This window comes from Pangasianodon hypophthalmus, chromosome 12 (assembly GCF_027358585.1).
Source record: "Pangasianodon hypophthalmus isolate fPanHyp1 chromosome 12, fPanHyp1.pri, whole genome shotgun sequence".
NCBI classification, from domain to species: Eukaryota; Metazoa; Chordata; class Actinopteri; order Siluriformes; family Pangasiidae; genus Pangasianodon; species Pangasianodon hypophthalmus.
The window spans coordinates 17396624-17423695 of record NC_069721.1 but is presented as its reverse complement, the minus strand read 5'-3'; the positions used below and the strand labels follow the sequence as shown (position 1 = coordinate 17423695).

The window sequence follows — 27072 nt, the reverse complement described above, 5'->3', positions numbered from 1 at the left end:
GAATAGTATGCAGGAAGAAGCCCAGCAAAAAGAACAAAGTTTGCTGCTATCCAGCTGTTACAGTAGAGAAAGACATACATCCTAGAGAACATTTTACTGGACAAACACAAGACTAGTGTCATTGTATCATGTAGTCATTTTCTAAAAAAGTGATGATGTATATGATTAAAAAAAGAGAGACTATCTCCAAAACATTATTTAGTATTTCTTTTAGACATACTGTTGTAGGGGTGTCCATAACACTAAGGGACGAGTACAAAAGGCTCTGAAACACAAAATCTGTTTTCAGGGACACTTTAAGTACAGAGCCCCTAAGGGGACATGGTGAAAAAAAATATGAGATGGGAGGAAAATTTCTACTTCAGTGCTTTTGCGATCCCCAATATACAGTCTCTCACAAAACTTTTGCATTCTCTCACCAAGATATTTGCATTCTCTCACAAAGATATTTGTGTTCTCTTGCAAAGATATTTGTGTTTGCGAGAGAACGCAAATATCTTTGCAATAGAACGCTAAGAAATCGTGAGAGAACGCAAAGTTTCTTGGGGGAACGCAAAAGCACTGAAATAGAAAATTTCCTCCCACCTCATTTTTTTTCCACCATCATGTCCCCTTAGGGGCTCCGTACTTTAAGCGCTGCCTCACTGATATTTTTAAGAAGTGGGCTGTCTGCTCATACCTGTCTCTGCCATGAGTTTTTTGCGCTAAAAAGCAAGACTTGCACTTTTGACTCGATCCCTTGATCCGGAGTTCTTCCCCCGCCCATGTGTGGAGGGTGAGCTGAGCTCGTGGAGTCAGAAGAGACCGATTTTGTCTTTAGAAAGTAGGCAAAGTGGAACAATAGGGAAGGTGTTGAGCAGCATGGAAAGGGTGGATATGGGGACAGAAGGGGTTTAGAGAGCACAGGGTGCGCGCGCGCATCTGAAGACGGGAAAACGCAGAGGGGCGGAGGAGAGACGGCGCGTGAGGCGGTGAGTCAGGCTGAAGCAGCTCTTTAACAGCGAGAGGAAGCGGATCAGGAGCTGAACAGGATGATGATGATGTGCTGTGTGTCATGGCCAACGGGACCGGTGCGATCATGTTGAAGTGTGTGGTGGTCGGCGACGGCGCCGTCGGCAAAACTTGCCTCTTGATGAGCTACGCCAACGACGCGTTTCCAGAGGAATATGTGCCCACTGTGTTTGACCATTACGCAGGTAAGTTGTGCATGATTTATAGCAAAGCAGTTACATAGTGTTCCTCCCATGCACGACCTTCTTTCTGTCTGTGCGTAAAAATGCTGAAAAGGTTCAATGTATGCGCGCGCGCGCGCGCGTGTGTGTGGCGTGGCGTGGTGTGTTGTGTTGTGGTGTGGTGTGGCTTTCATTGTCTCGTGCTTCCTCTGATCGAAACCACCTGTGGGCTTCAGGGAAGGCAGCTGATGTGTTTAGCCACACTTCCTCCCTCCCTCACATGCCAGTCACATCATTAAACCTCATGACACACTACACTATCTGGATCATCACATGTTTTCGCAAAGTAACTGTTGCATGTTTGATTTTGCAGTGAGTGTGACAGTTGGGGGAAAGCAGTATCTTCTTGGGCTGTATGACACTGCTGGTCAGGTATGAACAAAATCCATCTCCCTGTCTCACTGTTTCATCTTATGTGGATATATTGCAGTAAGAACACTACACTGTAATGCACATCATCTGTGTGTTTAAACCTGGCACCTTATACTTTGTTAAAATGGTGCAGTCATGAGTCACTCAACAGGTGATGAAACTTTATTTATATAGTCAAATTATTTTCAACAAATCACTCACATGTAATATTTTCCTTAAAACATAATCACATGAAATCTGGTATTTTGTTTATTTCTCTCCTCATCATCCTCCTGCACAGGCTTTTCAGCATTCGGTCACAATCCTGTCAGTGACGTAAAGGCAGATTTTGTTTTCTATTAAATTATTTTTAAATCACATTACAATAGAGGAGATCGCTATCATAGCTGCTAGTTTTTAAAGCTGTTACTTATTCTAGTTAATTGAATAAAATTAATTTAAAACTCAGACACTTGAAAAAAGGTAAATAAATAATGTGAATCTAACTGCAATTTGAGTTAAACTAGCTATGAACAATGTAACGCAAGGTAGGGTGGGTTCAAGAATAAAAACAATTCCAATGGCTCTGATTCCTAAATGTGATGATGTTTATTTCCATGTGGATAATGTTCATGCAGTAAATCTGTGGTGTGATCATAAGGAGGTCTGGAAGGATTTGCTTTCATGTGTGTGTTGGTGAACTAATTCAGTCACAGTGACTGAAATGACTGACACATTGACGAAAACAAATATAATTAGTCTTAGGTCTGTAGATCTCTGAACAAATATAGTTAGTCTTTGAGTGTAGATCAAGAAAGTTAACATGCTCGGGGTGTCTTACTGAATTGAAAGTAAAAATGCAGCCATGTGCTCTAAAATAAGGATCTAAAGGAGTGAAACAGTTGAGAGCACTAATCAGGAGTGCCTGCTCTCAGGGTTAGAGAGGAAGCTTTCTTTCCGTTCTTAGGAGGTGGTCTGCTTCAGAGAAACAGATCTCTGTGGGTCTGATGCTCTAATGAGGTGGCTGAGGAGGCATGAGCTGTATGAATGGAAGCAGATCTGCTGCACTGTGCTGAGAGTGCACTATAAGAGGAGCTCTGAGACCCAGGCTTTTCTCCAGAGCAAAGCTGAAAGCTGGGTCTGACATGGCTGCTATTCTTCATTCAGAGCACTTTTAAGGGTGCTGGAAATGAAGAAATGAAAATGTGAGGAGTGGGCCAGATGTTGCTGAAGGGTCAGGAAGGGCCAAATACTGGGGTTTGATTTCAAAGCAGGCGAAAGTCAAATGCTGCCCCGTTCTCGCACAGCTGGATTCGGTTAAAAAAAAAAAAAAACACTACAGGCTTTTGATTGATCAGATGCTCAGAGGCCTTGTTTAGATGAGAAATGAGAGGGTGTGTCTGAAAACCTGGGTATTGAAAGAGAGCAAAGGAAAGTTTTCATGTTAAACGTGAGAAGATGATGCATACACTGTATATTTTTGATTGGTTTTATATTTTTGTAGTAAGCTAAAAGATGGCTTATGGACTGTATTTGACAAACAAATGAATGGTGGTGCAATAGAGCAGTTTATGACAATGACAGTGGGAGAAATTTTCCAAGAAGTGTTACACTTACATTAAAATGAAAAACTAAAATTTCCACAAACTGAAGAATATTCCTTCATTCATATAGATTTTTTTTTTTTTACAACCGACTTTGCTTGCCATTTAAAATGTCTGAAAAAAATTAGACTTAGGGTCCATTTTTTAAAGTTCTGTGTCAGCTAACATTAGCTAAATTCTTATCATACAGTGCAGTACTGGTACAACATTTCAGACTCATCACCTCACAGAGTACATCACATCAACGTTTTGTGTGAGATTTGTTTGAGATTAGTTGTGTATACTTTTTATGGGTGGAAACTTCTTGATCTTTTAAGAGTGTTTCATTACAATGACCTCGTTGTTTACATCATGGGCAATTTTAATATAATTTCCTTGAAAATATAAAATTTATAGCATTCAAATATATACCACAGCGCTGTTGAGCTCTCAATTCTGATTGATCAGAAAGTGTTTAACTTTCTATAGCTCTGACAGCAAATCAAACTCATTCTAATACGTTCTCATACATATAGTAACATATTTCACAGCGATTTGTATGGTAGATTCTCACAATATTTAAGCCTAACAACAAAACGAATTTAAAAGAGAAAAAAGTGTTATTCAGTAAAGTAGAACGTATAACGTTTGCAACAGTGACGCTTTCCGTAATGGGGTTTTATGGAAGGAGACTTGTTTTAGAATTTTCTCAAAAAAAAGTCATTCCTTAATAAATTAAAATTTGCTGTGGTAGAAAATGAATAAAATACTTCACACCACCCTATTTTTGATTATTTTCCTATAACAGCGAAGTGTTTTACTCGTTACTTAACAAACATCTCCTGTATAAACTAACCTAAGAATGTTCTGTATACTTATCTAGAAGATGAATGTGCTGTATATACTTGTAAGTCAGGTCAGAGTACATGGTTTGACTCAGCTACAGAGTTTGCTTGTGGAGTGATCAAAGCAGCTGGAGGTTTTGGCTTTGGCAGTGTAACGCATGCTCTCTCAGCTCAGACGGAGTTCACTCTCTCGCTCTTATACACATGCACACACACACGCAAATACAGACTCCTTGCACACATCAGGACACAGGACAGATATCTTGCACAATGGTGCTTTGTTTTGTTTGGCTCAATCTTTCCAAGTTTATATTTTAGTTGCCAAACGTTTCTTTATTCATTCGGACCATCCAAAGCAGCATGGAGTGAGAATATGGTGCCAGGATCAGTGTCTGAAAAATTTATTATATGGTTCCTAATGCATTTTTAATTGGTATTTATATCACTGTAGAATGTTTTTCTACATGAAAGTAGAAATCAAAATTGGTGCTTCAGAGGTATTTTGGTGTTATAGACACCTGTGCTACTGTATACAGTGAGAAAATGGAAAAAATAAAAAATAGCCTTAGGGATGCTTTCGTATTAGGTGGGTCCATAGTTCAATGTTCAGCTAGGGATACTGTCTGTGCAGTGTTTTGCAGGTTCTCTCTGTGTCTGCATAGGTTTCCTCCAGGTTCTTTGTTTTCCTCCCACCTCTTAAAATCATTCTATGGATGGATTCACACCGCTAGGTGTGGATGTGTGTATGTGCGTGGTGCCCATGCATTACCTCTTCATGTCCAGTGTTCCCGGGATAGGCTTTCAATACTGATGATGAATGAATGAATGATATTCTCATTTCAATGTTTTACATCTTTTCAATTCTAAAAAAAAATGCCTATACTTGGGGATGGGTGTAACATTTGCATCTCTTTCAATTTTGTCCAGAATAATCAACGCTTATGTTCTGTTACCATAAATACAAATAATGCCAGTTATCAATTGATTTTTTGGGAGTGTGGCGTACTCTGTACTTGTGGGCGTGCCCTGCATTAGTGTCCAATTAAATGCTTTTTTGAGTGCTTATACGCTACCCTCATAAATATAAGTTATGATGGTTATTAGCTGATATGGCAATAGTTCAAGCTCAACATGCCTCTAACCTAATCTACTGTTTCAAATGAAAATACACCAGCATGTGGAATCAAATCAGGACTCTCAATCAAGCATGTGTTAACTAAACGCCTCTGATATGGTAGCAGACACTTATAGTGATTCCTTGCTGAAACTTTCATACAAGAAACCTCATGGTTTTCACAATACTGAGCGATGTGTGTAGTAGAACTGAGCATTTTTATTTCGCTGGGTGTGCTGTGTGTTTCTCTGGTGCTCATTTTCAGTATGCATGTCTGCTTCTGGGCTTGTTGTTTCTGTTAGCTGGTGATGGATGAACTGTGCTGTTCTCTGCACTCCATCATATTCCCACAGCCAGCTGATTAAAAAACCTCAGACAGACCTCATTTTATCTCACAGAACTCTGCACTGCTGCGCCGAACCACATTAAACTGTCTGTTCCATGCTGAACAGGGCTATGGAGCTAAAGGAAAACAGAAACTGATGATTAGCTAAGCGGTGAAGTAGCAGTGATATTCCAGCTGGCTGGGATCATGTTAGGAACATCATCTCTTGCTCATAATTTCTTCTGTGGATGGAAACAGAGCTTCACTCAGCTCGTTAGACGTGTGGATGTACGACTTCATGTACACTGCCTGATTGGTTGTGACATGTGGAGCGCTCAAGCAGTAATCTGGGAGCGTGCCAAGAAACGAGGGAGGTGAATCCCCTCTTTCCATCAGAGGAACAGAAGAATGAACTCCAAATTATTACTAGTGATTGAGTTCATAGTGTCTTGATTTCTGTTTCTGCCTTATAGTTCTCTTTCTCACTCTCTGTCTCTGTAACATACAGAGATCTGAGCAGACCTACTGTTACTGCGCATTCAAGCTTTTCTCTCTTCTTTAGAAATTGCATGTAAAATGTAGTTGCTTAAAAGATTTAGTATTTGAGCGCATTTGAATATTAGTGTATAATTTTATACTGCTACAAACAGAGCAAAAACAGTTGCAATAGTGTTACACTATGTGCTTTTATTGCATAAAGGTGAAAGTTGTCACTTTCTTAACCAAAGTATATCACAAGGGTTATCACAATATTATAATTTTATCATACACTTGATTGTTTTATCATTCATATTTAGCTAGATGCATTTCTTAGACTACTCCAGAACAACATGAAAATTTCCCATCTTTAACTCTTAATTAAAGCCCCTTCAAATTGCAAATGGTTTCCTACTGACTATATATGCTCACTACATAGGATCTGAGATTTAGTTACATAAAAAAGAGTGAGTCAAATTAAATTTGTCTTTAATTTTAAATTTTTTTTTGAAGCCAGGACTTACAGGCAAAAATTCTGATTTTGCTTCCAATTACTCATGCAATACGTGTTGTGAAAGTCAGAACATTTGGGGAAATCCATCTGTTGATTTTTTTTTTTTTTTTCCGATGATGGTAATTGCCTTATTTACACTTTAATAAATATATATTTTTTTAAAAAATCTAATACAAAAAAGTTCTCTGTTAACAGGTTAAGTTTCATTTTGGTATTAGTAAAATAAAAAATATGCCATTAAGGGTGTGTTATATGGCCTTGATAAAAAAAATACTTAGTAATACTTAGATACTTAGTTCTGAAACTATTGAATGCCATGAGTAATGCTTAAATACTTAAATAATTCTTATGACAAAACCTTTAGGAAACCATTGTTTCAATAGGCTTGCATTAAGCAACTAACAAAATAATAATAATAATAATAATAATAATAATAATAATAATAATGATCACTTTCCGAGAAAGCAGAGCACTCTCGCAGCCTTTAGATTTTGGAAATGTCTTTAGAGATTTCCAGATTTCCAGACTGCTTATCTTTTTCTTCCTCATACAATCTCCTCCTGTTCACTCCCTCTCTCTGAGCTGCTCTGTACTCGAATTCCTGAAGGGATGAAAATCTACTTTGGCTCTCTGGAAGGAAAGAAGGACGATTATTGATTTTGTTCTCTCTCACACACACACACACACACACACACACACACAAACTTTCCTTAAACCCTCAGTCACTGAAGACAGGGCAGATGAGTCAGACCAATCACAGCTGATCATTCCGTGTGTGTGTGTGTGTGTGTGTGTGTGTAGCCTGGTTGAGGTTTGAGCGGTGCATGGAGATGTTAGCACATGCAGAGTGTGTGTGATCCCAGGTGCAGGAGGCCTGGAGCATCACGCCGTGGCACCCACCCGCTTCCAAAGAATAGAAGTGAAAGCATTAGATAGGACGAGTGTGTATGCTGTGTGTGCATGTGTGTGTGCATGCTGAAGTGCCGGCAAGCCTCAATTAATCTGCACTGGCTGAGTAAATACAGGCATGAATTATTCTCTTTGGATAACAGCTCAGAATTCTCCCACGCCCACCCATCTTTCTTCTACTGCTTACCATCTCCATAGCATTTCATCTTCTGCCTTGACTTTTTTTTTCTTTGCTTGTTTGCCGGAGCAGGGGAGTAAATATAGCTGTCTTATATAAGGAACTAAGTGCTGTCAGTAATGAAACACTGAGTGGAAAGTTGACCCATTTACCACTTCACATCAAATGACAGATTTACGGCAGTGAGTACTGATAAACAAAACGAACAATGCACGATTTTCTCTAATGGATTGACTGACCGGACAGGCAGAATCCACAACTAGATGCTTGCATACACAGATACGCACCTACAAGCGGGGCTGGATGTGAGGCTGGATGCATGGGAATGATACCCCATTGTTAAAAAAACATGATCAAAATCATATCCTTTGTAAAAACAGACACCATCCCTTTCAAGCTTCTTTGTTTTAATGCATGGGCAAGGTTTAAGAAGAACCTGGAGTACAATGTAAACCCAACTGGCCAGAGTAGAAGTGGCTTTATTTTTTTTAAATAAACCATGAAAAGAATAAAATGCCAGTTTTTTCTATTAAACTGTTATATAGTGTAGTTGTTAGCAAGACTGTGTGGAGGAAAAACTGGCTAATTGGGTTGTATTTTACTTTTACAAGAGCACCTGTTCCTGTTGGCTTGCACCGCTGCAGTCCCACACTGTGTCTGCTCTAATAGCTGGCTGACATTTGCAGAAGCATGGATATTTCGTGTGTTTTTTTCCCTTTTTTTTTTTTTTTAACCAAACCGGTTGACATTGTTGTCCCTGTTTAGCTTGTTTTTGTTTAGTATTCACCCTTTTTAACATAAAGCCCTACAAAAAAGAGAGCTCAGAACTGAGGAAAACCATCAAAATATACTAAACATTAATCACAGACTGCTTTAACCATCCTGCAGAAGTGAGAAACAGACTGAGAGAATAGTCATCCAGAAACCACGCATGATTGCTTTAAGACTATATAGGAAGCACGGCCTCCCCTAAAATTCCATAAAAATGCAATAAGGAAATGTTTACCCATATATCTGTATTCTTTACTTTTGGTGAATTTCAGTATCAAAATATCACATTTCACCGCAGTTTCATTCTGCTTGTTCATTTAATGCAAACTGTTTTTGATGGACAGCTCAGCCTGCTTAAAAATGTCCTTCGAAGCCAGTAGACGCATCACTGATAGAACTCCATTGACGCTTTGCTTCAGTGGGATCCTACACCAGCTTCAGCTTCACTGTATTTTAATAGCGCAAAGATTAAAGTTCATTGGACAACTCGCTTGTAACGTCATTTTGGGTGCTGCTCAGATACACTGGGAGTCAGTGAGTGTATGAGCGAGTGGGTTTTGCATAGGAAAAAATTTCTCAATGTTTATTGGACAGTACTCTCTTCATAAATGCATTTTTATCCTGCCTGGATGCACGGCTTCACCATATGATGGTTGGGAGATCTTCCATAGGGGCCGAACCTCATAACCAACTGCCAGTCACTGAAATAATGAACATGGCTGACAGCATTTCAAACTTAAACATATCATCATCAGTCAGTCAAACACAGACTCTGCATGCTCGGAGTTGCAGTAGTAGTAGTAGTAGGTCAGTAGCCTAATCCATAACAGGTTTACACAAATACTATAGCTTATTTTATCTTTGTAATTGTAGATATTGTAAATAAATTGTAAATGTAAAGTTCTGTTTGATTATTTGCATTTGTTTCAGAAATTTTTCATTTATAGGTCTAGCTAGCTAGTTGTCACTGCCTTTTTCAGTGAAAATTATGCAGCTTAGCTAGCAGTTTAGCTAGCAGTTTAGCTGCTTTCTTGCAGGCACTGCTAATGTTTTCGGCCTGATTTTGGAAAAGACTTTTCATGCTCTTACTTACGAGGAGAGACTGAGAATTAAACAGGAGGGCAGACGGATCCCCAAAATTGATTTAATTCAGAATTCATGGAGCAAAAACAGGTCTTTTCAGCTTTCTTGGTACAGTAAAGTTGATTGGCTGACGGCAGTGATATAACCAAGTGCATGTACTACTGGTCTTGCCTGCTGACAGACTGCTGCACTTCCTCTATTTTTAAAACCACTGCCACAAACGTATGCTTGTACTGCATTGGGTAAGCTATGAGTTTTTGGCATTATATCAGTACTTCGTTGCTGTTTAATAACTGATCTAAAGCAAATTCACAGTGCAGTAAGTCTTTAACAGCAGTGATAATAGTCTCGTTTGTTCATATCAGTAGGCTCAGTCAGAATGAAAGTCTGCATTTGTCGGTGTCGCACCCAGAGGCTGTATACATGTACATACCTGGTCTGCTGTTACAAGCCCCAGTGCAAAAGTCTAACTCTGCCTTGGCATCGACTGATGTCATTATACCACTTAAAATTTCATTCATGAGATTCGCACAGCAAGATGCTTTGATGGTATTGGATGTCAAACCTGCAATTTACAAGTGGGGTAAAGAATGATATCTGGAATTAATAAAGCAGTAAATGTGAGATTATAATCTTGGGGATCATTTTTAATCATCACTGTTTTGCTTTAATTAGGCTATTACATTTATAGGCTGGCTTGCTAGCTAGCTGGCTCGCTAGCCATCCACTGTGGTGCATCCCAGCATCCTATTTGAAATTTTTCTCCACTTTGACCACGGCTCAGTGTAAATCCTGTGAGTTCAGCCGCAGTGACAGACACACACATATGCCCTGAGCAGTGGCCCGTGAGTTGAATGTTTTATCGGACCAGTTACATGAAACACACTATCTACCTCTTTCTCTCTCTACCAGCCTGTGTTTTGGTCAGAATCGTGCTCAAGCTCAGCAAGAGCTTTGCAGATGGCAAGCCGATGTAAAAGACAGGCATAGAGCTGAGAGAGGACGGTAGGGGAGGCGTTGATTTGTGTATGTTTGAGGATAATGCGTATGTGGAAACAGAAACTGATCTCGGAGGAGCTGTAGAGGCAGGAACGGTAACACACTCCTGCTTATCCCACACAGATATTCAATTCCAGGTCCATATAAGACATCACTGTGGGTGTGTGTCTCTGTGTGATAGCAGTTGTTTAGGAGCAATAGAGAGCACTGGATTCCTATACATTAGAGATCCCTTCTTAGATGTACTGCTGCATAAAATGTCATAATTGGATTATAGTACAGGCTTGATAACCATTTCTGGTGGGAAATAAGCATGACTGGAAATACATTAAACATGTGTTTTAAAAGTCCTGGGAAAACCATAATGCAGGCTATACGAATAAAAAAATCATACATAAAATCTTGGCACCCTGGATTGTAATCAAATTACCACTACTGTACCCGGCACAGAAACGTCTGCGTGTGTAGGAGTGTGGTTTACAAACGACACTATTGTGGAGAAAGCGAGCTTTGAGAGTGCTGGTGTGTATGCTGATCTGTGTGAGCTTTGCATGCTGTGAGCTGTGTGAGGTGAGCTGCAGTTGTTGGAGAGTGAGAGAGAGGGAGCTTTATTGTAATGCTTAAGGCACAGAGGGAAGGGTGTTTCCAGGTTCGCTGCATTAGACTGCTGTCTTTCTTTGTTCCAGTACATTTCCCTCAGCTTTTAAAAGAGCTGGCTGAGCACGCACACTACACACTCACATGCACACAGACCCATGTGTGCAGCCTCTGAAATGTCTTATACTTCATTATTAACGAGATCCAGATTGTTGCCACTGGTAACCTGCTACAGGGTGTAACCAGGGCGGCGAGGTGCTCATCTAATAGCCTATTAAATCAGTGGTATTTAAATCTGTGTGTCGGAATACAGCTGAACTTTACTATTTGTGAGCTAATGAATTTCATAAACATCAAAATCATGCACTGCATCACAAACACGAGTTCTAGTGAACGATCCGGAGAGATCTGGTGGGTGGATGATGAGTTTGTCTGGGTAGAGGCCAGCTGTAACTAATACTCCACTCTCCCTCCCTCCAGAATGTTTCAGCAGGCCAAAGGAACAGTTGAGGGGTATATTTATACCACCACTGACCCAGAGAGACACGCATACATGTGTGGTCACACCACAGAAACACCTGCTTCATGCTGTGTATCTCAGTTGTGTTTCAATAAACATGAAAAATCATGAACAGGACCATTCTTCTTTGTTCTTAGAGTCAGCAGACAAAAAAAATACATCAGTCTGTAGTATTCTTTTGTTTTTAGAATGACTGTAGTAGAGGTTTGCACAGGTCTGCTCTGTGTAAAAATAATGAGACTCATCTGTCTTTGACCTTTTGACGACATGACTTGGTGCAGGGAGCTGGTGTCGCAAGGCTCGATGAGGTCATCCGCTTCGTTCTGAAGAAGCAGAAGGGCAGCATTGCTCAAAAACGGGACAACAGTAATAAGTGTGACTGTCAGCTGTTCAGAGGTTCGAGTCACCAATTATGTGAAGATGAGGTAGTGTTGTTTCCACAGAAGCAGCGCAGAGCTTCAGTTCTTTAAATGAAGCAGTCTCAGCTTTATGCCTCAGAGCAGCGCTGGGCCGGTGCTGACAAGCGTCTGTCACTTAATGAAACGTTTCTACAGTGATGTCTGCATGGCCAGAGGCACACACTGATACAGTGGAGATGCTCAGACTTGAAATAAGGACCATTTATAACTCCCATAAACACACACACACCCACACTCACACACACACATACACACACAGAGATACACATGGTCCCAGAAATATCAGTCACATGTTCCCTGTAAATCCAGACTTATCAGTTGTAGTGTCTGCAGTCTCTGGTTTCCAAAGCACACTTTGCTCTTACACTCTTTCTGCAGCCTGTTAGAGCCCACAAATGAATGCAAATTAATTAAAACACAAATATCTGGGTCATAATTTCTAATCTAAATCAGATTAATGTCTGCTCTATGATCAGGCTGATGTAAAACCAGGCTCTGAGGTTCTTAGGCTTAAAGGAATTGTCCAGTGTTTTACAACTTAATCTTTATCTATCTGAGTGATTATCATGAACAAGAATTTCAACATGCATCCATGTACTGAGGATTTAAAAACGAAAATCCATTCTTTTCTCAGTCTCACTTATAATGGATGTCTAAGGGCAATGAATTCCATCAGTAAAGATCTCAAGAGATACAACCATTATACTCTTACATTAAGGTCTTTGGATGAGGCAGACATTCTTATTAAGTTTTATCCAACCTTTCTAACACTGGAGTAAAAACTAATTCAGATTACTCGCACTTTCTCAAAGGTTTTATGTTATCCATGTACCATTAGATCCACATGACTAACAAATAACCACATGCTTCCCTCTGTAAATGTGGTCGAGTCTAAATGACACATTTAGATTTTAATTTACAAATCTGGATAAAGTATTAGTGGAAAGCATCTGCAAAAATATTGTATTATAAATATTGAAAATATTTCCATTGTACATGAGTATCGAGTAAACACATTTCTTATTGTTTTCTCAGTAAAGGGAAGAAATAAGAAATTCTTGTCTGTGGTAATCACACCTACACAACAGATGTGGTAGATACTGTATTACAGAGATTATGTTGAAAAATCCTGGAGTATTCTTTTGATGAATTATCAGAATGGGTTTGCAAGTCTATACAATAAAAAAAGAAATGGCCACTTTTGTCTCCAAACTAAGTCAAAATGCCCCCAAACCTGCTCACATGATCATGCTGTATCCTTCCCCCATAGGAGGACTATGATCGCCTCCGTCCCCTGTCTTACCCCATGACGGACGTGTTCCTGATTTGCTTCTCGGTAGTGAATCCGGCAAGTTTCCAGAACGTGAGGGAGGAGTGGGTCCCTGAGCTGCAGGAGTATGCACCCAACGTCCCCTACCTGCTCATTGGCACTCAGGTATTCTCTTTCACCTTTAAAAGTGTCCACTTGGGAATTTTGCCATCAGACTGCATTGCCATGACATGCTGTATGCGTCTGGTTATGGCTGTTTTTAAATAAATCACGTAAACAGTATCCAACCATATCGAAAATGGAATTTGACACCAATTTGATACCACTGCTATAGTGTAGTTTCACTTAATGTGTCAAAGCATAAAATAAACTGTACAGTTTGAATGAATCTGTGTTACTGAATGCTTCATTCTGCTTGGTCAGAAGGTGCTGATTAATTAATTTTTTATAACAGCATGGCGTAACAGTCGATCCGGCTGCAAGGCTAATCACAGGTTTATATTAATGAGCTCTTTCAGAGGTGTTACTGTTTCTTTCATAACAGCTCATTCACTTATATAGCAGACACTTAAGATAACAAGGTGTCATCGTTGATATTGTGAAGGTTTCTGTGAGGAAACATTTATTTAGCATTGATGGAAGGAGTCTCCAGTGTCAGCATCAGTGGTTAGGCTGTTCTTCTAAGTTTTTAGACATGGGTTGGAGGGCTTTTCAGTGTCTTGTCAAAGTCTTTCTGCTTTAAAGTCGTCTCCTGCATCACCTGATTGGCTAAATGCATTTGCATAAAATTGAGCTCTACTGATCTTTTGCCAGATTTCATTTCACCATGATCTCATGTGGACACTATGGAAAAACAGAGTGGTAAGGGATGTGGGTCAGGACTATCTTTTCATGTAGGTCCTTGTACACAGTAGCTGTCTCCTATAGCTGTAGATCAGTTTCATTGCATGGCCTCTCATATCATTTCTGTAAAGGATGTTCTACACAAATCAAGTATGGATCATATACATCACACCTAGCTTTATGTAAGTTTATGTTTATGTTCTGCCGTACTGTCTTACTTTCCATCTGCCTGACTAATAGACAAACATGGTGAGGCTGTAAATGACTTGCTCACTCATAATCTGTTGAGGGAGAGACCTGTTCAATGAGCATTGATTGTCCTTCAGAAGCCGCAGCCCATTAAATTAGAATGGACTAATCATTACAGTTTAAGTGATGTCACCTGTTGCCCAGGGAGAGGTTGCCCAGAAGATAAGCAACATCATGACTGCCAGAAGCTCTGTTTCAGTCTTTTCTCACTGGTATTGATGCTGTAACCAAAGAACATCTACACCCTATGGCCAAAAGTATGTGGATACTGACCATCACACCCATATATGGGCCTTCCTCAAACTATGGCCACAAAGTTAGAAGCACACAGTTTTATAGGATGTCTAGAGGTTCTAGAGGAAAGCCTTCCCAGAAGAGTGGACGTTATTATAACAGCAAAGAGGGACTAAATCTGGAATTGGATTTTCATCAAGCACATATGGTTGTGATGGTCAGGAGTCCACAAACTTTTGGCTACATAGTGTATATTAGAGGCAGTTTAATGCTTAATACCTTTCAGCCTTGGGCAAAAATACTGTGAGGTTGCATTTTGTTTTGAAAAAAATGAGTCACTTTTATTCTAGTCTCAGCCTCAGATGTTCCATCCATGGAACACTTTTCTGTTGCAATCTGATTACCTCTCTAGACTTCTGTGTATACACATTTCTGTGTATATACACTTCCATTCGCTGGTTTTCAACAAGAAAACAAATCAGTGTTTTGGAGCAAGATACAGTCACTGGACTCAAAAAAGTTACCGGAATCCCATCTTAAAAAGTTATTAGTGTTTTGTGTAAAGCTTTCATTTGTGGGGAAGCAAGATAATGTCTCGTGTTTGCTGATAGGCTCTGACAGGCTATGGGAAAGCTGTGTAACTGGTCATCTGCCATGTCAGTCAGATTGCCTCTTTCTCTAAAAGTACTTGGTCAAGTAATGAAACATACCAGACTCTAGAGAAGTCCGATTTGCAAGACTACTGTATCAGATTCATCAGTTTCTTTTCAACATTTTAAATACAATAACATTATTTTAGTTGAAATCCTGATCATCCATATAATCAGAAACAATAATTATTACAGCATATTTGTTTATGGCTATGGATACCAGCTCTTTTAGAAAGTTTCCTTTCTTCTAACTTCCTTCCTTCTTTCATGTGCTTTCATATTTAATGGGAACAGTTTAAATTTAAAAAAGTACAAGAAAGTCTAAAGACAAATTCAGCGTAGTCAGCTTCTTAGGGATGAGAAGAGAAGAGAAGAGCTGTCTATTTCAGACTTACCATATTGTGTTTTAATTGTGAAACCCACAGTAACCTATAAATTCACCAAATCCACTTTCAACAAGCAATTAGACACATGACAAGCTGATGTCTGTCACTTGCACATGTAACTACAACTACAACTACAACTCCTAAATTGCCGTCATACTTAAGTCATTGTCTAAGCCACACTACACCTGAGTAAATTATGCTATGTTTATTATGCAGATGTAACTTAATACAGTGAAGGACATGACTATACCACAGGGTGTGTAATTATACTGTACATATGATATGTAAGCAGTAAGCAGATAAGCAGTTTGATGATTCATACACAGAAAATATGTTCTTTCCAGCACTTGAATTGCCACTTGTTTTTATAGTCAGTGCATGTATGCATTAGTGTATATGCTTTCCATTGACACTTCTTTTCTGGGCATGGTTATTAGTGAAACTGTGTGAAATGAATACATATACACATAACTGCTGCACCGCCAAAATGTCTCTATGAGGGGACATGGAGATCAAAAAAGGCTGTAACTATTATTGTGCCATTTTCAGAACTTGTACTTGAAAATGTCTGATGTTTTAGAGATTTAAAAAAAAATACTTTAGTAAATGACTTCATGATGCACCAAATAAGCAGTGCTATGAAACCAAACCAATCAGTGGGTGAATTTTAATTAAAGCCAAGATATGAAGAGATTGAGATCCTTCCAGTCAACTGTAAGGGAGCTTTTTAGGGCAAAGGGCAGTGTGTGCAGATGAACACCAGCATCTGGCTTTGGGTCAGATATCCTGGAGCCTTCTGCTCTAAAAACAAACCTCGACATATGGAATCCTGTCCACCGCCCTGAGAATAAAGATACGTAGACCACGTGTGCTCGCATGGTTAACCGCTCACTCCTCTTGCTGCCTCCAGGAAAAGTTTGGACTTGTTTAAAAGTGCTCTAAAGTTTGAGATTGAAAATTGTAGTTGACATATTCCCTTCCCTTTCATGTTTCTTTTTTTCTCCTGTGCTACAGATTGATCTGAGAGATGACCCCAAGACCATCACAAAGCTGAATGATGTGAAGGAGAAGCCCATAGTGACAGAACAGGGGCAGAAGTTGGCAAAAGAGGTAAGGCACAAAAAGGACAAGCCAAAACTAGGTTTAACTGTAGATCTAAACTCCCAATATCTGTCGGTGGATCTAAACTCCTTACTTTTAGCTTTACAGTAGTTACTGAATAATTACAGAGCTTGTATTCCTCATGTTTTCTTTCTTTTTCTTTCTCTCCTCTCATAATAAATTGGTTTAGTATGAATAATTGATGAATAAAGTTTCAGGGGTTACCTACATAAGGAACAAAACATGATAGGTCATCTTTTATGCAGTTATAGGACAGTTAGGGCAGTGTGACAAAAAGCGGAGGGCAGTTACAACCACAAAATTGATTATTTTCCAATAACATCACATCCCAAAGTGTATTATTCCCCTTAGAGCACAGCAATTTGCCAATAATTACAATTTCTTATTTATTAGAAAGAATGTCATCATAGTTGTTAGCTTCATTTTACGCTGTGCAGTGTCTGCAAAAACAAGTTAGTTCCTGATATCACTTATGTTATAGCAGCTATATAGTAGTTCCCTAACCAGGCTCTTTTTTTCCTCTCTTGAACCTAAATAAGACAAAAAAAGGCAGATTGTCATGTTACTGAGAAACCACAGAGTGTGAAATCCACTGTCCTGAAGACTTCCTGTTAAAGGAACAGCTTTGTTCCTTGCTGTTACAAAGCAAGACTTTTTCGAAACATGTTAAATGAATATCTCCTCACAGAAACTAAAACATTTTTTCTGTTTATTTTAGGTTATGTGGTGCGTCCACCATACAAGTCTCTGCGAGTTAGCTGTTACTATAGAAATGATAACACATTAGAACAAACACATTAATATGAACATGTGATTTGTCTTGCAAACTACTGTCAGAGCCATGCTGTTCTAGAAAATTCGACAAAAATGATCAGAATCAAGAATTTATCAGAACTGTGGTATAACAAGAAGTAACTTGTTTTGTAGAAGTTCCACAACATTAAATTAAATACAGTATACATTTCCATTTCAAATTAGCAGAAGGATTTAGAATTTTGAAATATATATATATAAAATAATAATGTAAATGTTCAATATCTTGAATATTTAATAAGATTCTGCACTACTTCTAGGTCCCTATTTAAATGCAAGCAAATTTGTGATATTGACCATGTTAACTGCTTTGTACAAAAGGTCACATTTTTCCTCATGCCTAATCTGTTCTATCGAAGCATGTGTTCAGATGACATTCTAATGGATTTGATCTAAAATGGATCACAAGGTTTGTGGAGTCCATGCCAGCTCAAGTGCACACGGTCGTTAAAGTAAAAACAGGACATACCAAATACTACGAAACTCAAAATTCATGTAAATATTTCAAAGATTCTTCTTTTAACTCAGGTTGTTGTCAGTAATATAATTTGTAATGAAAATTGTTGCAAAATAGAAGCAGTTTCACTAGTGCTCTCAGACTTTTGGACTCCACTGTATATAAAGAGATAAAAAAAAGCATGATTTGCCATTCTTAAATAAATAATAATGGTTAGTGTTGGTAAATTGCTGTGGTATAAGAGGAGTTAAACACTTTGGGGTGGTAACAGTAACTCCACTCCACTACATCAAGCCACTTCATCGTTGATTCATTTCCTATGACAGCATATCCCAGTGTGTTTTATTCCTTACTAATGTAACTCCTTACTGGTAACAGTTAATGCAAATATGAAAAAAGTTTTTAAGGAAGAAATCCAGTCTGTAAAACACATTTGCAGAGTTGTTCTGAACTATAACCATTTTGCGCATGTGTGTGTAGATTGGTGCCTGCTGTTACGTGGAGTGCTCAGCTCTGACACAGAAAGGCTTGAAGACAGTGTTTGATGAGGCCATTATCGCCATACTGGCTCCCAAGAAAGGTGTGTTAAAGCGACGTCTCGGCCCAAGGTGCATCAACTGCTGCCTTATCACGTGAGCATCCTGTCACACACCAGCTCAGGGACAATTCGGTGTCAGAGCTACAACACGTCCCCCTACTTAAGGAGGGCGATTTTAAAAATCAACCAGAGCGCAACCTCTCCATAAACAGATGACAGAAAAATGGAAACATATTCTGGAGTAGGTGAGAAAAACCACAGGTATGAAATATTTTACTGCTTAGAAAACAGGAACAAATATTACTCTGGGATGGAGGGAGTGAATGATTGAGAACAACTACAAAAAGCGTTCGCCGGCAAACTGGTGACCAAGAAGGACACTAACCATGAATTGGACAACACCAGAACAAGTCACACAGAAGCACAGAAAATTAAAAACTTGCGAGGGCAAGACAATGAATGGCACACTACAACAATGCTGATGATTGAAACCAGTCTGACTGTATTTCCAGTTTTGCTTCTGTAGGCATGTGTGGTCTGGAGAGAAAAATGCAGACAGACTAAAGAGCACAACCAAACACCCCAGACATTTACAGAAGCAAGACTTTATTTCTCGAAAAAGGGAACCTGCATCTGGTAACATGGGGTTGCAAAATGAATGCCTTTTACAAAACATTTCTCTTTCCAGTCTGGGTTTTTACATCCTTTATTTACAAGAAAGATGAGACTGGAATGATCAAGTATATATGTATAAAGCCACTGCAACTATTGAAGGAACAAATCATTTAAAACCTGAGGAAAATATACTTTCTATTGCTGCATTTGACCTCAGAGGATATGACTTTTAAAAGAGCTGGTGCAAGCATGAGGAACTCGTAGGGTGATGATTTATAACACAGCCCTTAGACGCTCATCCAGAACATGGCCTGTGCCTGTAAGTTCCTGTCCTTCATTTGAGTTTGTAGGTGAGCTGTTTGCGATGCCAGCGGATCCAGATCGGAGCAACTAGCAGTCCTGTCAGAAATCCTCCTGTCGCCCCGAGGGAACAGGAAATGGGCCACACCTAGAGGGAGGAGCGACAGAAAAGCTGGAATCAGCAACAACCAATCAGCTCTGTAACTGCACTCACTGGCTGCAACCAACAAGATCACTGTGGTGTTTTAATGGTCAACTTTCATACTCAAAGCTTTAAACTGTTTTTGTTTTCTTTTGTAAATGCACATAGCTTTGAATTTTATGTGTATTTTTGAGGCCTCAGCTCTGATTTATTTTGCATTTTCAAATTATATCAAGTACTGAATTTACGCATCAATAGCTATTTTAAATGGATTTTATTGCACAGTAAATGCAAGCAGTGATTTGAGTGTTTTTGCAGCTTCCAATATTAAATGAGTTTTTAAAAAAATAAACAAAGCTTTATGAATATTGTGGATTAAATACCTAGTGAGTTGCAAGTGGAAAACTCCATGAAGTCTATTAAATGGTGCAAATTATTTTCTTAACGTAAAAAGTTACAACTCAGTGAATAGTGATTAATACTTTATGTACATTTTATCTGACTTGCCTCAAACTGATGTTTGCTGAACATAAAGTTGTTTTTTTTCATAAAAGCTGTCTCTGTTTAATCTTATTGCCTGCTTTTGTCTGATCAGATTATATAAAAATGTTATTTATTATCAGTATTTACAGATGCAAGCATGATCTCTTACAGGTAAAGTTGTGGTTCTGAAGTGAAATTCGATCTAATCATTGCTCATGTTGGTGATGGACTTGACATTTCAGTGAGATTTGCTAAATGCCTAAATCTGTTATGGTCTGAGTATTAAATTGTTGTCATGAAAACATCTTAAACAGTGACCTTTAAAGATAAAGGAGCGATGTTTCTGTTCTGCGCTTGGATCTGGTCGTTACTGAACTCCGCAATGTTTAGGACCGATATTTTCACTACAGTCAGAATTTTCCACTTTGATGTCCTTTTGTCATTTTTAGCAGATTTACGGTAATTGGCTCCAGCTGTCTCATTACAGGAAACACTAGTTGATCCCGTGCATGCTCTCTTGCTTTTTCTCCTTTCTTGTTAGAGGAAGAAAGTATGCTCCGTTCTCTTAAAAACAAGATTTGAAGAGGTTCGAAATTAAAAAGCGTCAGCAAGATTGATTTCTCAATTATCTCCTGAGCTGTGCTGGTGATATAGGGTCCATTACAGTGGTGTATCATAGTGCTGAGAATAGTGTTTGTGTGAGTCAGAGCTCTCCACCGCTCTACGGGAGAAGATCCTCTACCGAGCTGTTTTCTCATTAGTTAAAGCCCACTACATCATACCTTACCCTGATGAGGAACGCGATGTTCCAGCTTAACTGCACACATTTCCATCTTTAGTGCTCATTCTGGATGGGTGTGTGTAAGTGAGTGTGTGAGAAAGAAAGAAAAACGGGAGACTTCAGTGTGACATTTTGAGGGCAAACACCAGCCCCTTTTCTGATCGATGTCTCTGTGCCATGCATCAATAATTTAAGCTGCAGTGCAGCCCTTTAACGCTCTGAGAACTTTTAATTTTTCATGAACATCAGTTCATTCCTGACAAAATTTCTCTCCCTTGAGGCTATGACAGATTTGTTGGTCACTTTGTGTCCAGTAGTATTTGCCCCCAAAGTTGTTTGCTACCTGACTATGGTTCCTCCCTACAGTTCCTAGTGGGGTACATTACATACTATGATTGGATTACTCTGAAACTTGAACCTCTGACATTGATATTACATCTTCAGTCACTTGGCCTGAATAGGAACTGAGCTAAATTTGAAAGATTTGAGTCCTCTGTAATGTTTCTGGAGTGAATCCTGCAATCAGGTCATTTGCAGGCCTTACGGGAATGTTGCTTCTTTAAAGAAAGTTGCTGAAATTGCTGAACGAGGTAAAAATAAATCCCTCAAATCACACTAGACTATATACAGTATGTGTGTGTGTGTGTACAATGAAGTGGAAAGAACCGTCTTTGCAAGGCTGTCATACCAAAGTTACTTTCAACTTTCTAATAGTGGAAACCACCTCCCACAGGGACACTTCCCTTTTACGTTCCTGATTTCTAAGTTTCCTCTTTTCTCTGCACAATTGTCATCTCAGTGACACGTACCTAAATATTTCTTAACATCAAAAGTGAAACCACTCATCAGCATATCTGCTCCACTATACACATTTTATTCAGTGTACAGTATATACGGCTGTGTTGTCCATTGCTACTAAATGGACGCTAAAGTATGGTATTAATGTGTGTATGCTGTCTGAGTCTGTACTGACCTGCCAGGGTCTGTCCCAGTCAAGAGGTATAGGGAAAGCTCCAAGCCAGGCTCCGACTACGCTGCAGCCAGTAGTAATCTGAAGTGAGGTGTCCCACACGGACATCGCCCTGCAACAGGCACGCACTTTTTACTCAACACTGCAATCAAAATCCATCCGACACAATATACAGTATATTCATTTATAGTTTCATTCAGTCATTTTAGAATCCCTCTCATCCAGGGTGCGTTGCTGGGATAGGCTCTGGATCCAGTGCATCCCTGATCAGGATAAAGAGGCTGCTGATGAATGAATGAATTAAAGGTGTGCATTGGGAGTGGGATCCCACTGGGCCAAAAAAAAAAAAAAAAAAAATAGCAGGAATAGGTGGTTTTCACTCTTATGCGGACAGGAGTAGGAAGTCAGATATGGAGTTTTTGGGACAAAGAAAGGTCATCTTTACTATAGTAGTGTATAGTATGTAGTGCTGCGTCACATGTTTTCTACATCTGGTCTAAATTGGATGTTACTTATTCATTCGTTCATCTTCAGTAACTGTTTTAACTTGATCAGGGTTGCTGTATTTTAATTGACTTATTTCTTTACGTTCTGGGAAATACTAACTTCTTTAGAAAATATCCAGGACAGGTTCAAAAAAATAACTGCAGAAATTGAATTAAAAAAAATTTTTTTTTTTTTAATGTTCTCTGTGTGTACACCTCTATGAATTAGTGAATAAACAACTGGTTACCTTTAAAATGAACATATTAAGAATAACATTTGTTTAAGGCCCTTTGGTCATTGACAGATGCCTTATCTAATTAGGGCAAATTTGCTTGTTATTCAGACTGACGCATTAATCCCGTTTCTCATTTATTCATTTCAAGATAACACTTTCATAGCGTTGATGGGTCAAATCAGAGAATACAGCAAATCTAATCCTACGCAATTCACAGTTTCAGGTCAATATTAGCTCTGAAAAAATGCAATTACATTATCAAACCAGAAACTTTATCAATAACAAATCACAAGTTGGCATAAATGTTAATTAAATCAATTTGCATATACACCTGTGGACTTTTTTCCATTTATGGCTAAAGTATTCACATATTTACAGCACATAAACTAAATGTTGCAAACGTAATAAAATACGATAAACAGTGATTAATACAGGTGATTATCATTTGGCTTAACTGGTTCATTATTTGATAAAGATTAATACAAACTTTAATTTCTTTAACATGACTCAAACTTCAAAGGTCTTTCAAAGCTTATGGTTTTTAATGTTAACTAAAGCTGTAATTAATGCTAGTTAAGGAAACTCTAATCTACCCATAAATTAAGTGAAATGGAAGTTTCCGTAATGATGTGTAATTACCTCATTTCATTGCAGGTGGGTAAAAGTTAGACTGTTTGTGTCTAAACGAGACAAACTTCCTGCAGTGCTTAGGTAGAGATAACACAGCTGTGTAAACACTGGGCGTTCTTAAGCCAGGCCCATATAAGTTGTGTTTTCTCAAAATTATACACAACCTTGACTCAGAAAGTACACCTAGCTAGTCCTATCCACATTACTTAAAGGATTTTAAGTGTTAACCTGTGTTAAAGTTTACATTTGAGTGACCTGTAATATTTACAAGCACTGTGACTTTTAAAAAAGTCATCAGTACCTGAAACTTGATACAGCATGTGTTACTGTTCGCAAATGTGTGTATGGTTCAAGATCTCCATCTAGTGGCACAGATTTAAAAAAAAAAAAAAAAAGGCTTTGATTTCTATGAGAACTGCTCATGAAAAATACTGGATCATGGCTGACAATGTCATGTCAGAGAAGAGCTTGAACAGTGGTTCTTCCCCAAACTGTTGCCACAAAGTTGGAAGCACACAACTGTCTAGGATGTCTTTGTACGCTGTAGCATTAGTATTTGGGATGAAAGAGAACGTTGACTGCACCCCAGGCCTCCTCGCCTGACATTAGTGCATGACCTCACTAATGCTCTTGTGGCTGAATGAGCAAATCAATGGGAATAAATCTGGAATGGGACATTAGCACATTTGGGTGTGATGGTCAGGTGTCCCCAAACTTTCGGCCATATAGTGTATATGTGAAAAAAAACAGCACCCACCCATCTCTACTGAAAACCCGGATCCATGCCTGTACGTTTGGACCGAGCATACACAGACACCTCAGTGTGGTGAGAGTGGAGAGGAGTACAGCCAGAGAAAACGTCTCCAGAGCTGACCTGCACAACAACAAAAACAGCATTCAGTTAAACACTCAATTTTCCACATTTCATTTACATTGTTTCTGCTGCCACTGTCTGATGCTAATTTAAAATAAATATTTTTCTACTGTGTTGGTTATGGTCGATATGGCCAGCCACTGACTGTGGCCTTGAAACGGACACAATTATGTTTATTCATTTTTAATTAATAATTTACTACTTCTGAATTTGTTATTTGGCCCTGTGCAGCTTCACTATACCACTGTGGTGTGACCCATTTTGATAAAACATGATTAACTTTTCAGGATTTTAAAACACTACTGCTTTACAACACGGTTTTTTTTTTATTTTTTTTTTTAGAATAAACCTTATTTAGAATAAACCTTAAAATTTTCAGAGACACTGTTAGATTGTTTAAGCAAACAAACTGAATATACATACATACATACATACATACACACATATATATATATATATATATATATATATATATATATATATATATATAAGTCTTAGGCATGTGCAAAGAAAGGCTGTAGCGCAAAGATGCCTTCAAAAATAATGAAACTAAATGTTTCTACATAAAAAAAAATACTATAAAGAGCAATAAACAGTAATAAATGAAACAAAGTCAATATTTGGTGTGATGAACCTTTGCTTTTAAAAAAAGTAGTCTCAGGTACAGTGTGTGCAGTTTTATAAGGAAATGAGCTGTAAGTGTTACTGAGCATCTTGCAGAAGCAGCCACAGTTCTTCTGGAGACTTTGACTGTCACACTTGCTTCTTATTTTTGCAGCAAAGCCCAGCAGCCTTCATTATGTTTTTTTGTCTGAAACGTGGTCTCTTTTGTAATCTGCTGCTTTCTTTACTGACATACAAACATTTTTCTGTAACATTTAATTTTGTGCTGGAAAAGTAATGTTTGGAAATCTAAAGTGTTTTTGTACTGAATCAATAATGTAGAAGTCATAAAATAAAAATCTATAACAACAAAGTTTATACTAAAAAAAATTAGGGTGCCTAAGACTTTTGCACAGTACTGAATATATATACCAAAAGTATGTGGACACCTGACCTTCACAAACATATGTGGTTCTTCCCCAAACTGTTGCCACAAAGTTGGAAGCACAGAACTGTCTAGGATGTCTTTGTATGCTGTAACTTAAACATATCCCTTCAGTGGTATTAAGGAGCCTAGCCAAAACCTGTTCCAGCATGACAAGGCCCCTATGCACAAAGCAAGGTTTATAAAGACATGGTTTTGCCAAAGTTGGTGTGAAAGAACTTGACCGGCCTACACAGAGCCCTGACCTCAACCCCACTGATCACTTTTGGGATGAATCAGAACTCTGACTGTGTGCCAGGCCTCCTCGCTCAACATTAGTGCCTGACCTCACTAATGCTCTTGTTTTGAATTGGCACAAATCCCCATAGCCACACTCTAGAGTCTAATGGAAATCCTTCCCAGAAGAGTGGAGGCTGTTATAGCTGCAAAAGGGGGACTAAATCTGGAATGGGATGTTTATGGGTTAGGTGTCCACATACTTCAGGCAAAATAGTATGATACTCACTCCAGCAGAGGTGCCCCATACAGAACAACCACGGTGTGGAAGAAGAGGCAAGACAGCAGAAAATACACACAGGATCTAATCAGTCGAGACAACTGAAACAAAAGAGAGGTATATACACAATACAGATCAAATGAATATAACGTGTAAATATTTTTCCCTTTGAAGGTCTTGGACATAAATATCTATACCTTGTAGCTCAGTGTGTTCTTCTTTGTTGGTGGACTGATGCCAAGAAGCCAAAACACAGCAATGTTGACTACAGCAACACAACCAGAAACAGAATAGAGCCACACCATGTGTGTCCCGTACACCGAGAAGTTCTCCACAGTGACAGCGGGCATCAGGCTTCCCACCAGCACAGAGGCGGCGAGGAGGGCATGAGCTGATGCCATGCCTCTGATCTCCACTTCCCACATGACTCACACTGGTCTAAAGAAAAGGCATTACATAAATTCATTACTGACTGACTGACTGACTGACAGATTGAATAAGTGAATGAGTGTCCTGATATGTAAGCAATAGCAACATTAGGGGAAAACTCCTGCATGGTAACATTTATGTTATTACTCTATCAGTTTCTCACAAAACACATCTCCTAGCACATACTAAGTTATTGCATATGATGAACATGTAATGCACTTAAAATCATACCATGCAGATACATAATATCCGCATAATATTATGTGTATAAAAGAATATTTGCAGTGTATTAACCACACAAGGAAGCCTTATAAATGAAGTCTCAGTGATTAGTACTCACATATCGCAGGGAAAAGAAACACCTCGTTTCCTCCTCAGCTACTTTGTTAACTGTAAACCTGTAAACAGAGCTCTTGCTCTTTGTAGCCGAGTTAAATGATCATCAACACAAATCACAAAAGATCTTAAACTGCACATTTCATTATGAGATAATCCCAGAAAGACGACATGAGCGAGTTCATTTAGGTTGAGCTCTTCCGGCATCACGAGGTCACGTGACCTAAAATGGCGACGCCAACAAGGTCAAAATTCTTCAGAAACAAAATAAAGGATTCGCACTAAATTTTTAAACACGTCGAGATGGATGAGTGAGACGAGATAAGGACGAATTATCTTAGATTTCTCATGTTTCCAAAAATGAAACAACTCTAAAATTCTAAAATAATAATAATGAAAGTTTTATCCCTCAAAAGAATTCCTTACACTTGTCAGTTTATATACGTTCAGGGTATATATATATATACATCCACTTGCATAACAGAACCCAAAACAATTCTGAGTGATTACTATATATATATATATATATATATATATATATATATATATATATATATATATATATATATATATATATATATATTTATATGTGTGTGTGTGTGTGTGTTTGTAAGTACTCAGGATTGTTTTGGATTATGCAAGTTATGCTAGTGGATGTCCTATAGCCTATAAATTATATAAGTTATTATATAATTATTGTGTACTTAAGAAAGATTCTAAACATCACTTTCTGATTAACAATATTTATAATTGCGAAAATTTTCATAC

The 27072-nt window shown here is 38.5% G+C and overlaps 2 protein-coding genes across 2 annotated transcripts; one reads left to right on the top strand and one right to left on the bottom strand.

The window, feature by feature from the left end:
- The first annotated feature begins 669 nt into the window (after window positions 1-669).
- Window positions 670-20089, top strand: rhoq (ras homolog family member Q). The gene is made up of 5 exons (XM_026915219.3): window positions 670-1196; window positions 1546-1604; window positions 13188-13352; window positions 16564-16659; window positions 18422-20089. Exons 1-5 carry the CDS (start codon window positions 1055-1057, stop codon window positions 18575-18577), a joined length of 618 nt encoding a protein of 205 aa, XP_026771020.3. The 5' UTR covers window positions 670-1054; the 3' UTR covers window positions 18578-20089.
- pigf (phosphatidylinositol glycan anchor biosynthesis, class F) lies at window positions 19065-26533 on the bottom strand. The gene is made up of 6 exons (XM_026915218.3): window positions 26309-26533; window positions 25737-25977; window positions 25549-25640; window positions 23879-23995; window positions 21774-21882; window positions 19065-19542 (listed from the first exon to the last, which is right to left on the bottom strand). The coding sequence occupies exons 2-6, from the start codon at window positions 25962-25964 to the stop codon at window positions 19429-19431; spliced, it is 660 nt and encodes a 219-aa protein (XP_026771019.1). The 5' UTR covers window positions 25965-25977; window positions 26309-26533; the 3' UTR covers window positions 19065-19428.
- Window positions 26534-27072: the final 539 nt, after the last annotated feature.

Excerpts from the sequence above, each read along its gene's own strand:
- rhoq (XM_026915219.3), top strand. The coding sequence starts at position 1,055 with ATGGCCAACGGGACCGGTGCGATCATGTTGAAGTGTGTGGTGGTCGGC. Across the intron at positions 1,197-1,545 it reads TGTGTTTGACCATTACGCAG|TGAGTGTGACAGTTGGGGGA; the intron begins GTAAGTTGTGCA and ends TTGATTTTGCAG. Across the intron at positions 13,353-16,563 it reads ACCTGCTCATTGGCACTCAG|ATTGATCTGAGAGATGACCC; the intron begins GTATTCTCTTTC and ends CCTGTGCTACAG.
- pigf (XM_026915218.3), bottom strand. The coding sequence starts at position 25,964 with ATGTGGGAAGTGGAGATCAGAGGCATGGCATCAGCTCATGCCCTCCTC. Across the intron at positions 25,641-25,736 it reads AGAACACACTGAGCTACAAG|TTGTCTCGACTGATTAGATC; the intron begins GTATAGATATTT and ends CTTTTGTTTCAG. Across the intron at positions 23,996-25,548 it reads TATGGGGCACCTCTGCTGGA|GTCAGCTCTGGAGACGTTTT; the intron begins GTGAGTATCATA and ends GTTGTTGTGCAG.